This window comes from Hippopotamus amphibius, chromosome 3 (assembly GCF_030028045.1).
Source record: "Hippopotamus amphibius kiboko isolate mHipAmp2 chromosome 3, mHipAmp2.hap2, whole genome shotgun sequence".
Classification (NCBI taxonomy): Eukaryota; Metazoa; Chordata; class Mammalia; order Artiodactyla; family Hippopotamidae; genus Hippopotamus; species Hippopotamus amphibius.
Genome location: NC_080188.1, coordinates 72556382 through 72569594, shown reverse-complemented (window position 1 = coordinate 72569594; position 13213 = coordinate 72556382). Strand labels below are relative to the sequence as shown.

Here is a 13213-nt window from a genome sequence, read left to right as displayed (position 1 = left end):
GAAACAAGATTTTATTTCCAGTGAATTACTAATGAATTAATTATCAGTTAAAGTTTTCTTTTTTCCAGTTAGTATTGCTGATTTCATTCAACAGCTGCTACTTCTTGTGTAACATCTATAATGAAATTATTTTATTTGGAAATGTCTTTAAATTATTTTTTCTTCAAGGGTATCTGGAGTCCTCGAAAAATTCCTAATCCAGATTATTTTGAAGACAATCACCCATTTCTTCTGACTTCTTTCCGTGCTCTTGGTTTAGAGCTTTGGTCCATGACCTCTGATATCTACTTTGATAATTTTATTATCTGTTCGGAAAAGGAAGTAGCAGATCGCTGGGCTGCAGATGGTTGGGGAGTGAAAATAATGATAGAAAATGCTAATGAGGTACAGTATTTACCATATAGTAATAAATAGGGATGTGGTCCTGGTTATAGATTATATAAATGACCTTTTAAAAGGTAAATAAATGTGTAATAATTACTAAATGCTTAAAGAAACACATTTAAATAAATTTATGTAGACAGACTATTTAGCTCTACCAAATTATGATACAACTTTATTATAAACTATATAATGAATTATATATGCGTGTCTTCATTTATTAAATTATTGTAGCATAATGAGATTGAATGCCTTTTGACATTTACAGAAATGAGACTACTACTACTAGAAATGAGACTTAATATCTTTATTGCCTCATCAATTTAAGGCTTAAGTGGGAACAGTAATTGAAATATTCTTTATTCATTTGAACTGCTTTTCACTTGGAGTACAGAAACTTTTAAAATTTAACATTATTATGTTCCAGGGTTTTTCTTCCCAAATCTTAACACTACTTAGAAAAGATTAAGCTAAATATTTCAACATAATGCATCTTGGAGAATCTATCTTTAAAACCAATTACTGTAAAGAAAAATGTGTACCTTACATTAGGTTTCTTTGGATATTAGCAAAAACTGTGAAAAGAGTAAGTAAGGTAAAGGGATTCTCATTTTGAAACTCTTTTAACTAAAACATTTGATGATTTTAGATTCCATTTTAGTAAGAGAAACAATTTCCTTCCTGAAGATTGTGTGTAAAATTTGTTAATAAACAAGAAGAAGAACACACGATAATTCTCAGGTTAATTTTTTTTAGTAAGTTCTTTAAAAGTACAGAATGAGTTATCAGAGTTGTATACTTGTAAATGAGCCATCCATAAAGAGTAGCTCTATCCTGAAACTTACTGAAAAAGAAAACTGTCCTAATTCTTGCTAGTAAGTTAGCAGTATTCACCTATATAGTATAATGTACCTTCTAGTACAAAGTGTCAAACAGCAGTGCATGCAGATAATTAAAGATTGTTTAAACTTTATGAAGTATAAAATGGGAAAATAAAATATTTTTTATTTTATAAATTCATGACTCCTTAATATAAAACCACGTAGGTGAAATAAGTTTTTTGTTTTTGTAGGCTGTATTTCTGAATGAAGTTTTATAAAATCTTAATTTCGTTTTTATGCTTATTTCTTCTTTAGCCTAGTATGTTCAAACAGCTGGTGGCAGCTACTGAAGAGCGCCCATGGCTTTGGTTCATTTATCTTGTAACAGCAGGGCTTCCAATAGCTCTAATTACTTCATTTTGTTGGCCAAGAAAAGTAAAGGTAAATAAAATTCATTTCCTTCAACGGTAAAAAAAAAAAAAATCTCTAAGTGTTTAGGAGTTCTATAATGGGTCAAGTGGTTCTTAAAAGTAATAAACTAAATTGCCTATAAGTTTTTACTGATAGTTCACTGTGTATGATATCAGTTATTGCAAAAAATCTTTTTGTAAATAGTGCTTTGGTTTTAGTAAAAATGGCTTGTATTAAACTACCACAGAAAAAATATGAAGATGCAGAGTTCAAAAAACTGGACTTATGTAAACCACAAACAAAGGGAGCACTAGAGCAAGAAGTGAAGGAAGAGAAAGCAGCCCTGGAGAAACCAGTAGACTTGGAAGAGGAAAAAAAGCAAAGTGATGGTGAAATTCTTGAAAAAGGTAAGACGATGATGGTGATTTATAATGGGGACCCTGGGCAAAGCTCATTAAAGATAGTAGATTAAGTGGTAGACACTAGCTGTTGCACTTGTTTATTGTCAGATTTATACCATCTGAATCCCCAAGAATGCATGACTGTGGCGAAGAGGAGTAACATCCTTGCCTGGCTTGTACCTGAGCAGACATCCAATGTATGATTTTTGTCTTCTAGGAAGAAAGAATTGTAAAAATTGTTCATTTGCTTCAGAACCTAGCAACTATAAATCCCATATGCCACAGCTTTTTGCAAAGATTTTTCTTGCCTCCAAGGATGAGATGGGAGGTACAAATCATGGCTTCTGTAGAAGAGTAATCAGTTTAAGGCAGGTGATTGCAACAACAAAACCCACAAAAGTCTCCCAAAGGCTGTTGTTTATCAGATAGTTTATCATATCGAACCAATAGTTTAATCTCTTGAAAGGATTGCTGAATCATACGTCCCCTTCCGACACTCTACTAAACTCCGGAAGATGTTAGAACTGAAGACAGCTGAGGCTTTTTGGTGACTCTCAAATGAGACTTCCTTATGTACATCTAGGTAGCAATAAAACTGTTGATATTTGCCAGGTGTCGCAAGCCAAGCTCCAGAATGAGCCCTTTATAAAACCTGAATTATATCTTGAGCACTATTTTTAACTTAATAGTTGATGAAACAGTTGACTTAAAAACCATACTCTCTCAAAACACACATGCACACACATATTTACATCTGTGTGTGTACATACACACACACATTCTTTGGTTTTCATTTTACATACAGACTGAATACTTAAAAATTCTTTAAATCTGCCCCTTTCCTCAAATAGCAGCTTTATTCACAATAGCTCCAACTGGAAACAACTCAGATGTCCGTCAACTGGTGAATGGTTAATCCAACCATGATACATGTATAGCATGGAATAGTACTCAGCAGTAAATAGGGGTGAACTATCAATTCACACAGTGGTCTGGATGAAATCCACAGAATTGTCCTGAAAAGCCAGTCCCAAGAGTTTACATATTGTATGTTTCCATTTGATAACATTTTGAAGTAACCAAATTACAGAAATGAACAGATTATTGATCTGTTGCCAGGGCTTAAGGAGGGAATGAATGCAAGCAGGAGGGAAGGGGTGTGATGGAAGAAGGGTACCATGAGGTATCCCTGTGGTAAGGGGGCTGTTCCGTGTCTGGACTGTGTCAATATCCTGGTAGGACGTATCCACTACTTAGAAGCTGGCTATTAGCCAAATTAATTAGCCTTTTTTGTCCTTCAGTTTCCTCATCTATAACATAATGTCATAGATTAAAGACTATTATAAGGAGTTTTATTTTAAAGTTATCTACATCACCATCTGGTAGTCTGCAATAATTTAATCAGGATACTCGACAGCAGATTTGGAAACCGAGAACTGAATTTCTGACAATCCAAGCAAGGAATCATCTGGTACAAGCTGACTGCTGTCTCTTCCTGGGTCCTCTTTCCAGCTGGACGGATCACAGCATGTATCGGGTGCGGGTCTAGACAGCCAGACAGATGTAGGCTCACTTTGCCTGCCAAGCATTGACATACACCTTAGTAGATGTTAGGGCTGAGCTTTTTGTTGTTTTTTGTTTGTTGGCTTCCAGTTCCTGTGATGCAATTGTTTCTTTGATGGCACACTGCATTATTTTTCAAACTGGAAAAAACCCTCCTGGCAACAACTATTTCTTAAGCATAAGAACATTTACAACTCTTGCCTCCTTTAACCCAACAGAAAAATATTCAAAGAAAGCAACATGTGGTTTCAAGTAAAAGAAAAAATGTAATTGAGAACCTCCTTGCAGATTCATCAGTAATTTCATTCTGTCTCCACTCTACACAGCAAGGAGATAAACGCTGGGGTATCTGTAAAGCTTTAACACTTCAGGACTGTTGTGAGAAATCAAAAAGCATTAGGATGAATGGATAAAGAAAAGGTGGCACATATATATGATGGAATATTACTCAGCCATGAAAAGGAATGAAATTAAGTTATCTGTAGTGAGGTAGATGGACCTAGAATCTGTCATACAGAGTGAAGTAAGCCAGAAAGAGAAAACCAATACCATATGCTAACACATATATGTGGAATCTAAAAACAATAGTACTGATGAACCCAGTAGCAGGGCAAGAATAAAGATGCAGATGTAGAGAACGGACTTGAGGATGTGGAGGGTGGGGGTAAGGGGAATCTGGGACAAGTGAGAGAGAGTAACATTGACATATATACACTACTAAATGTAAACTAGAAGGCTAGTGGGAAGCTGCTGCATAACACAAGGAGATCAACTCAATGATCGGTGATGACCTAGACGGGTGGGATAGGGAGGGTGGGAAGGAGTCTCAAAAGGGAGGGGATATGGGGATATATGTATAAATACAGCTGATTCACTTTGTTGTACAGCAGAAACTGGCATAACAGTATAAAGCTATTATACTCCAATAAAGATCTGAAAAAACAAAAAAAACAAAAAAAAAACCATACTCTCTCAAAACACACATGCACACACATATTTACATCTGTGTGTGTACATACACACACACATTCTTTGGTTTTCATTTTACATACAGACTGAATACTTAAAAATTCTTTAAACCTGCCCCTTTCCTCAAATATGATGATTTATTTATAAAATATTGTAAAATAATGAGTATTTGTATTTAAACTTTTAAAAATGGCTAATGGAAGAAATTGCTTTCAAATATTGGGATTTAAATACATCCCTCCACTTTTATTTAATACTTTTAAGTAGCAAAATTCTAATTCATCGAGTCTTTGTCTTTAATAAAATCTGTTTAATAAAAAACCCTAGAAGAGGAAGGTGAACCTGAGGAAAAGAGTGAAGAAGAAATTGAAATCATAGAAGGACAAGAAGAAGGTAATAAATCAAATAAGTCTGGATCAGAGGATGAGGTAAGCAACTCTTTAACAGAAAATAAACTAGTTTCTACATGACTGTTAATCCATAAAAAAATATTCTAATAAAAACAGCAATCTGGTTTTTGAAGAAATTTTTGCCATATTTCTCCCAGCTTTCTTAAGAGCATTCACATTGCTTTAAAATGTATCCATTAGGAAAGCACAAAAATACTGTGTGTGATTTGTGTCCTCTCAATACCTAAGGAAACAGTATAAAGTAAGCCTTTGGTTTACAAAATATAAAGAAAGAGCTATGTCTATAAAAAATGACTTTTCATTAAAGTGTTTTGTTGAAAGTTGTAATAAGCAGGCCATCTGAACATTTAAAAGGTAATTCTGTTTATTACAAAACAATTTTCTTTATAGCCATTGTGAAAACCTACTCACTGTCCCAGTTATTTACTGTAACATTTTGAAAGAGTTCATTCGTTGGATAGTTGAGTACTGTGCCTGCTAATGGTGTTTTTCTCAAATCTTTACTAAACTAGTTTTTTCATTAACTTGATATGTCTGCCCCCTTTTCCATCCTGATGTATAATAGAACTTTCCACAGTGCCTTTTTTTATGTTCAGTTATTACGTGGAATCAAACCATCCAGGGTATAATTCAGAACCAGAGCTTTCTTTTTTTACCTGGTGTATATTCCCCAAAAGCCTGTTTTCTCTACTTCTCTAGCCCTTTAAGAGCTGCATAATCTTACCTGACAGAGTCATAGTCCCCACCACACTCATAGCTTAGAGTTAGGTTGGGTAAAGGTCCATTACACCTGGACTGTTGCATGTGATGCAATAAACTTGCTGTTTTGTCTATTCGAAGAAATCTCCCAAATAAAATTTTGTTGTTATTGTTTTAATTGTTTTCTAAAGCTTTTCAGTACATATACCTGGTAACTGGTCTTAACTGCCTTGTGAGTTTTTTTTAAATGGGTTTTGAGGATCATTATCTAGTATGAATATCTCTATTTAGAGGGAGGAGGGTGAAGGTAATTTCTTCCAGAACAGACTTTTAAACAGTCCATGTTTCCCGCTGTCACTCTCTTAATAATAATACTTGGAATCGTTCATTGAATGTGTATTCTAGTTATATTTTGCTTTGTAAAATATTTTGTGTACCTTTAAAAGTATCTAAATTCCATCTTCCAGTCTTTTAATCTTCTTCTATGTTTGTCAGTGAGCTAAAATAAATCAATTTTTATATAGTATAACCTTGAGAAATAATTATAACTATTTTGTATAATACCTTCATTATTTTGTTGGTATACAAGTTAAATTTATGTATAAATGATTATTCTGGAAGGATAAGAATTAGAGAAAAAACCCAAACTGTAAGTTTGATGTTTCCCTTTCCTGTCTCCTAATTTTTCTCAAAGTATCATGTGCCAGAAATTCTGAAAAAGGCTCTGTAAAGCCAGCTCAGCAATTCATTATTTACAGAAACATTGTGATGTATGGTTAATGGTTAATATCCCACAACATCATGTTACCTTTAATTAACCATGACATTTTATGAAATAAAATTGTGAATTGAGTTATTAGCATTATTCCTTGTCAGATGCATATTTGACAAGCAGAGTTACTCTAAAAATGTAATCATGGCAAAAGATGAACAAATTGAAACACATCAATTTGTATACACGTTTTTGATCAGGTATTAGGTAAAGGAACATAAAGATACATATATATAAACATAAAGATGTTTTGATCGTTAGAAACATGTATTTTAGAGAATAAGAAATATATTATTTACTATTGTCTACCAGTTGCCCACTGTATGAAAATAAATGTTTTCATAACTTTTTTCCTAGATGAAAGAAGCAGATGAGGGCACAGGATCTGGAGATGGGCCAATAAAGTCAGTACGCAAACGAAGAGTACGAAAGGAATAACCTATATTCAAGTATTTTTAATTCCTAAGAGGGAGAGTTGGCATTCTAAAGTCAGTGCGCCAGAACTGAACTTGAGTCAATCTGCACATCCTGTTTCTACTATCTAGCAATGTTATTCTTTCAGACATTTATTTTAATCTTTTTCAGAAAAGGAAAAAAAAAACTTTGAAGTTACTTGGTCTTTGAATTTAGAATAAAAGTGGCACATTACATGTCAGATTTTAACAGATTAACATCATTAGAAGTTACACAGTTTTAATAGTTTGGAGAAAGTTTTGGTTTCTGCAGAGCAAAATAATATCAGCAGTTTCACTGCTGTTGGAAGAATCAGTTATTGAAATTTCCCCTTAAATGGCTATACTACATTTAACTGGTAGTTCTATAGTATAGATGAATGTGTGTTCTGCTGTACAGGCTAAATGCAATAAAGTTGCTGTTTGGTTGTTTGATTCTGTCAACAATTGAAAGTGTTGTATGTGACCCACATTTACCTAGTTTGTGTCAAATTATAGTTATGGTCCGTTGTTCACTTAAATTATAGAATCCTTTAAAGAGGTGCTTTGTTGACAGACAAGTCAACAAAACTGAAGTGTCTATGTGTCATTCATAGAATCACTGGTTAATAGTGCAGCATATTTACATTTGAATACAGAGATAAGAGGTTTAACAAAATGAAATGGTGTACAGATTTTTTCAGGCTGCTATAGTTGTTTTATGCCAGAAATGCTTACCCTATTCACAAGATTGCTTATGCCTACATTGCTTCTTTAAATGATACCCTCTTTAATAGGTAAATTATTATTGGGGAGTCTTTATTTTCTTTTATCTGATCTTTAAGAGATTCTAATGGCTAATACATATCAATCATCATGCTTTGTATTTCTGTCTTTTTTTTTGACAAATTCAAATCTGTTTTCTGACAAATTCAAGTCTATTGTCTTATCTAGCTTCAAAGCTGCCGCTATGGTAGATAGACTATCACTTCTCTTTTTTAAAATACAGTTGACCCTTGAACAACAGAGGTTTGAACTGCATGGGTCCAATTCTACACAGATTCTTTTTTTCAATTAATTCTACGGCACTACACAGTATGTGTTGGTTGAATCCTGCCATACAGAATCTGCAGATAAGGACGGTCAACTGTGTGACTTGAGCATCTGTGGATTTTGGTATCTGCCACTGGTCCTGGAACCAATCCAACGTGGATACCAAGGGACAGCTGTAAGTACCAAAAGTCACAGAAGTACATTATAGTAGAGCTGCATTATTCCATTTAACAGAATTTAAGAATTTTTCATATTTGAGTGACACACCCTTTGGAAGGTGATCTAAATCTTTGAGACCATGCAACTACTTTAATACCAACTATCTAGAGAATTCTATACTAGTTGGGTAATATTTTGGATTCCTTCATGGACATACACACCCCATCCTTGGGTAAGCCCCCTTCTCATATACCCCCTCCCCAGTAGTATATTTAAAGCTTATGTATAAGGAAAATGAGTCTGTAGCTTCTCCTCTGACATAAAGGAAGCCAAACATAGCTGGTATAGCCACTGTTCACTCCTTATTTCAGGGAATGAATTGAAAATGAAAATAAGTGCTTTATTCCATTGCTGTGTTCTGAACTTTCCATAAATTGGTGGTGGACAATCTTAACACATAGTTAACCGTGCTTTATATTTATTTAATACTAAACTTAGCACATCTTGCAAGGACTCCCTTTCTTGCTTTGTATTTGGAATATCCAAATGATCTAGACATGTTGAATAATTCTAGATGAGAATGTTTCTGAAAGTAAACTACTACTTCATGAGATAAATCCTTTCTTAATTTTATGGAAAACTTCTTGCCTGACAAGTGTCTTGTATATGATCTTTTTTTTCTAAAGAATTATTAAATTATTTCTTGATTGCAGATTCATTTTAACTTTCACATTTGGTTAAACTCCATGAGCTTGCAGTAGTAAAAGTCTGAGCAACTGGTTTTTGCCAGTTCACTGCTCCTTCCTGTTTATATACCCTCTGTGGATGTACCATGGCTGATAGGTTTAACCAAAACTTAAATTCTTAAAATTTTGTGTACTAGATCCATGCATAGAGTGTTCTTTAATAATGAGATGGCTTTTTCCTTTTACCACCCTCATCTGACTTTGTTTAAAATGATTTAAGTTTTATGCTTTTCTCTAATAAAGGAGAAAAATAAATGTATTTTGCTCTTTTCTTTATTTCAGTTGGCCTTTTTAGAGGCTTTTTAACTTGACCAGACTAAAGTAGCTTCCTTTTTTCTTGAACTTTTTTTTAAGGTAGCCTTGCTTCCATTGGTCATTCTTCTAGGAAGATACATATTACTAGAACTAGGAGCTTTTTTGAAGTGCAGTTTACATTTGCTAGAGACAGAATATGAACCTGCTGACGTGTTAAAATTAACCACTAGCAATGAATTTAATGTACCTTAGAAATTTAGAATACTAATTTAGAAAACTAATAGTTTTCAGTGAAAACTATTCAGAATAGTTAAAACAAATACATTACACTCTAGGCATCTATGAAGCTTTTTTGTTCTCTTTTCAATTGTGGTTATGTTTTTAACTTCAGCAGGATTTAGAGATGAAGTATCATATGGCTAGTATTGGATAACTACTTAAATCTCATGTAAGGAATTTATTTAAACATAATAATAGCATCTCTACATAAATTTTAATAATCTCTTCCCAAATTATAGCTCCCATTTCCATAGTATGATAGCTGTGAGGAGTTTAGGAAATATCCCTAATCTGACGGGTCAGATGAAGTAGGTTGATGGGAGAGAAAATGTATTTTTGAATGCATTTGGAGTTTGTAGAGATCCACATATGTGGAAAAGCAATGTTAATTTTATAGAAAATGGGCAACCAGGATAATTTTTTTAAAGTTATCTTTTAACACCTAACACGGTATCTTACCACATATTTTGTGTTTCTTAAATGAATAGTTTTATGTCTTTTGTAAAATTTTGAAGTAATTTCAAGTTTTAATTACTTAGACTAAACATTTGATAAGCCATCTATAGATAATAATAGAAAATTTAAGATAAGGCAAATACATTATACAGTTGATTACAATATATTACTTTAGCTTCTGTCATCACTCCTCAACACCCCTTCTGTTATATGGTAAATTAGGTCTTAAGGTCAACATAAAGTCCTTGTTATAGTATATATCTTCAAATACCATTAACCTCTGTGATTTAAGTGAAATAGATCATAGCTTGTTTTTTCTGGATAAAGTAGCTAAGAGGCAATTAAATCATTCTTCCAGTTCTTAGCCTTTCATGTAGTCACATTCTCTGTTCTTTCATGATGTACAAGTGGTCTCACCAACTAAAGTAATATTTGGCCTTTGCTGGTAATTTTGATTATATCACCATTGAAGAAATATGACAACCGCTAGAGGGTGCGAACTCAAGATAGGGAAAAACAGACTTATTGGGGAAAGTAAGGAAAGACTGTATTCTAAAGAATTAGGATAAATTGTGCTTTGTTTTGTTTTGGACTATAAAGGTAATTCTAGAATATATAATTCACCTTTCACTTCTCTTTTGGAAAAAGGACTAGAACAGAGGGAAGAGTAATGGACAGGAGTATAAATGTGACATCATAAACTGGTTGGAACTGCATGCTTGGATTATTTTGGTTACTTCTCCACAAATCATTTTGTTGTTACACGTACAATTCCAAATTCCAAAAATCTCTGAAAATCTAAAATTTTTTCATGTTGGACATCAAAACTCATTTGTCAGCCAAACCTGACCTCCCTACAGGCTACCTATAGTCTTCATTTATGTAACTTAGTATTTTTTTAAATTTATTTATTTATTTATTTATTTATTTATTGGCTGCATTGGGTCTTCCTTACTGTGTGTGGGCTTCTTCTAGTTGCGGCGAGCAGGGGCCACTCTTGTGGTGCATGGGCTGCTCATTGTGGTGGCTTCTCTTGTTGCAGAGCGTGGGCTTTAGGCACGCGAGCTTCAATAGTTGTGGCTCACGGGCTCTAGAGCACAGGCTCAGTAGTTGCAGCACACGGGCTTAGTAGCTCCTTAGCATGTGGGATCTTCCCAGACCAGGGCTCGAACCTGTGTCCCCTGCATTGGCAGGCAGATTCTTAACCACTGTGCCACCAGGGAAGCCCCTAACTTAATATTAAATTCATACATTTGCTACAAAAATGTTAATGTATCTGATTACAAGTGCTGCCCTAAGCTGTATTGCTGTATGAGTCATAACACTTTATGAAATATGAAAAACTTCAAATTCTGAAACATCTGGTCCCAAGAGTTCCAGATAAGGGATTGTGAGCTGTATTAACTTGCTATAAGTAAGTCCAAAGTGAATATAAAGAGAACAAATTTTGGCTGGAATACTAGTGTTGGTATTGAGGGAAGTTCTACTGGGAGACCCTGAGGAAAAGCGATCCCTGCCAGTCATCATTCCACCAGCATTTAGAGCTAGGAAGTATCAATATTAAGAATGTATTCTGACGCTGGTTAAAACAGTAAGGAAGAGTTTACTCAGGACTGTTGCAGTAGGGGCCAAGACTATCATGGTAGGGGAGAGAATGGGCTCAACTCCAAATACAGTGAAAACAGCCAGGGATTTACGGTCGTTGAGCAGGGTGGGGGTGGGGATTTGGTGAATGGAAAATTCCTAAGAGGAGACATCTCGGGTAGAGGGCTGCTTGCCATGCTGACTTAACAGGATTCTTGCTGAAGGCAGGCAGGGTGATCAGGTTCACTTAGCAGGATTTTTACTAAAACTGGATTGGGCAGGCTGAAGACAGGTCCTAAGATGAGACCTAGACAAAGAGGGCTCAGAAGAACCTGGCTAAAGTTTGGTCAAGGAGAGTCTTTATCAGAAGTTAGACACAGTCTCTGTGCACACTGTTTACCACCTGTATTTTTAATATACAAACTGACATCTGAAGATATTGCCATAACAAAAACAAAATGTATAGCACTGGGTTACCATTCATAGGACAAGCAGGTGGGGAATGTATTTCAGGTAACACTTTGTCACCATCTGAGTTCAGAGCTGTAGGATAGCAGTTGGAAAAGCCAGAATGTGATATGAATTGGTTGTTCCTTGATGCTTTTAGCAAGATATCACAAAGAAGGAACTTACCAGTGTCCTAGCAGAGATGGAAGGAAATAGAGAAAGATCATATACTAGGTACCTCACAAGATTAGAATAGCTAATTGCTTCTGTGTCCTGAATAGCAGAGGAAGTTCAAAATTGTTTTATTTTAGGGTGTGGGAGAAAGAAGAGGAAGCCCCGTTAAGACTTCTCTGCCAGGTGTTAAGGCAAACAAAGGGACCCAGCCCTGCAGTGATACCTGGGTGTTGCATTCCCAGTGCAGTCATTTTCAGCTGGTTTCAAAGTAGCCTCTGTTTAAGAGAGGCAGGGTCCTGTGAGGAAGGAGAGAAAGCACTTTGAGAATTTGGACTAGAAGGGAGCTTAATTGAGATTCCTAGCATATGGAACTGAAGCCTAAGACAACAAGGTTGTTTCTGAGGGAATTGTACAGCCTGAGAAATGTGAGCTTGGCCTTCAAACATTGGGCACCAAATTCATCAGCAAGAAGTGGACTGTTTTCACAACTCTCATGAAGGGAATACCCCCCAAACACTACTTCAGGGTCTCGGGTGGGTGGTGAGGGGAATGGAAAACGATTAACTTTCTAGATAGGGAAAGCCATGGAGAGCAATGAATAAGGGAATTCCCTTGCTAGAGATTACCATCAGGGTCTAATCAAGGAACACTGTCCACAATCAGAGACAGGATCTTCACAGGGTCTCCCAGGAGTATTCCACAATTGCTTTGCTGTTTCCCTTTATTCCATTTTCCAAATTTAGAGTTTTTATTTAGGTATCTTATCCCCACTACACTATTATAAATGGGCAGAGCAAATAATCTGTCATCAGTTTAGAGGTGATCAGACTATTAGGAGCCACATCTACAGCTGACAGACCTTGATTGAGATCCTGGATTTTGAGCTGAATCAGTAACTGGACGAGGAGAGGTTGAGTATGTTCTCTGTATGGGAAGAAGGTGGGCACAGATAATAGCAAGAGAAGACGGCTGTGGCTGAAGCTGCTGCCACCCTTATCCTCTGTCTGATTCCATAATAAAGTTGTAGGCTGGAATATGGCTTCCAGCCAGGGTCTACGTTTCTCAGCAACTCTTGCATCTAAATCCCCACACCCTTGAGAATGTTAGAAGACATGATCCATTTCCAGGCAGGCCCAACCCATAAAACCCTGCATGTGTACACCATGCACTTTTTCTGCAAATTAGGATGGCAATAATTAGTG

The 13213-nt window shown here is 35.4% G+C and overlaps 1 protein-coding gene across 2 annotated transcripts in view; it reads left to right on the top strand.

Moving 5' to 3' along the window:
- Positions 1 to 7326, top strand: part of CLGN (calmegin) — a 46789-nt gene extending 39463 nt beyond the window's left edge. The window contains exons 11-15 of one of the 2 annotated variants that reach the window (XM_057727492.1): positions 169 to 384; positions 1518 to 1643; positions 1861 to 2020; positions 4874 to 4974; positions 6785 to 7326. In XM_057727492.1, coding sequence (XP_057583475.1) covers positions 169 to 384; positions 1518 to 1643; positions 1861 to 2020; positions 4874 to 4974; positions 6785 to 6865 — 684 coding nt within the window. In that variant the 3' untranslated portion in view covers positions 6866 to 7326. Of the gene's footprint in view, positions 1 to 168; positions 385 to 1517; positions 1644 to 1860; positions 2021 to 2122; positions 2400 to 4873; positions 4975 to 6784 lie in introns of those variants that run through there. The other variant, XM_057727493.1, reaches the window with a different exon arrangement.
- The last annotated feature ends 5887 nt before the right edge of the window (positions 7327 to 13213 follow it).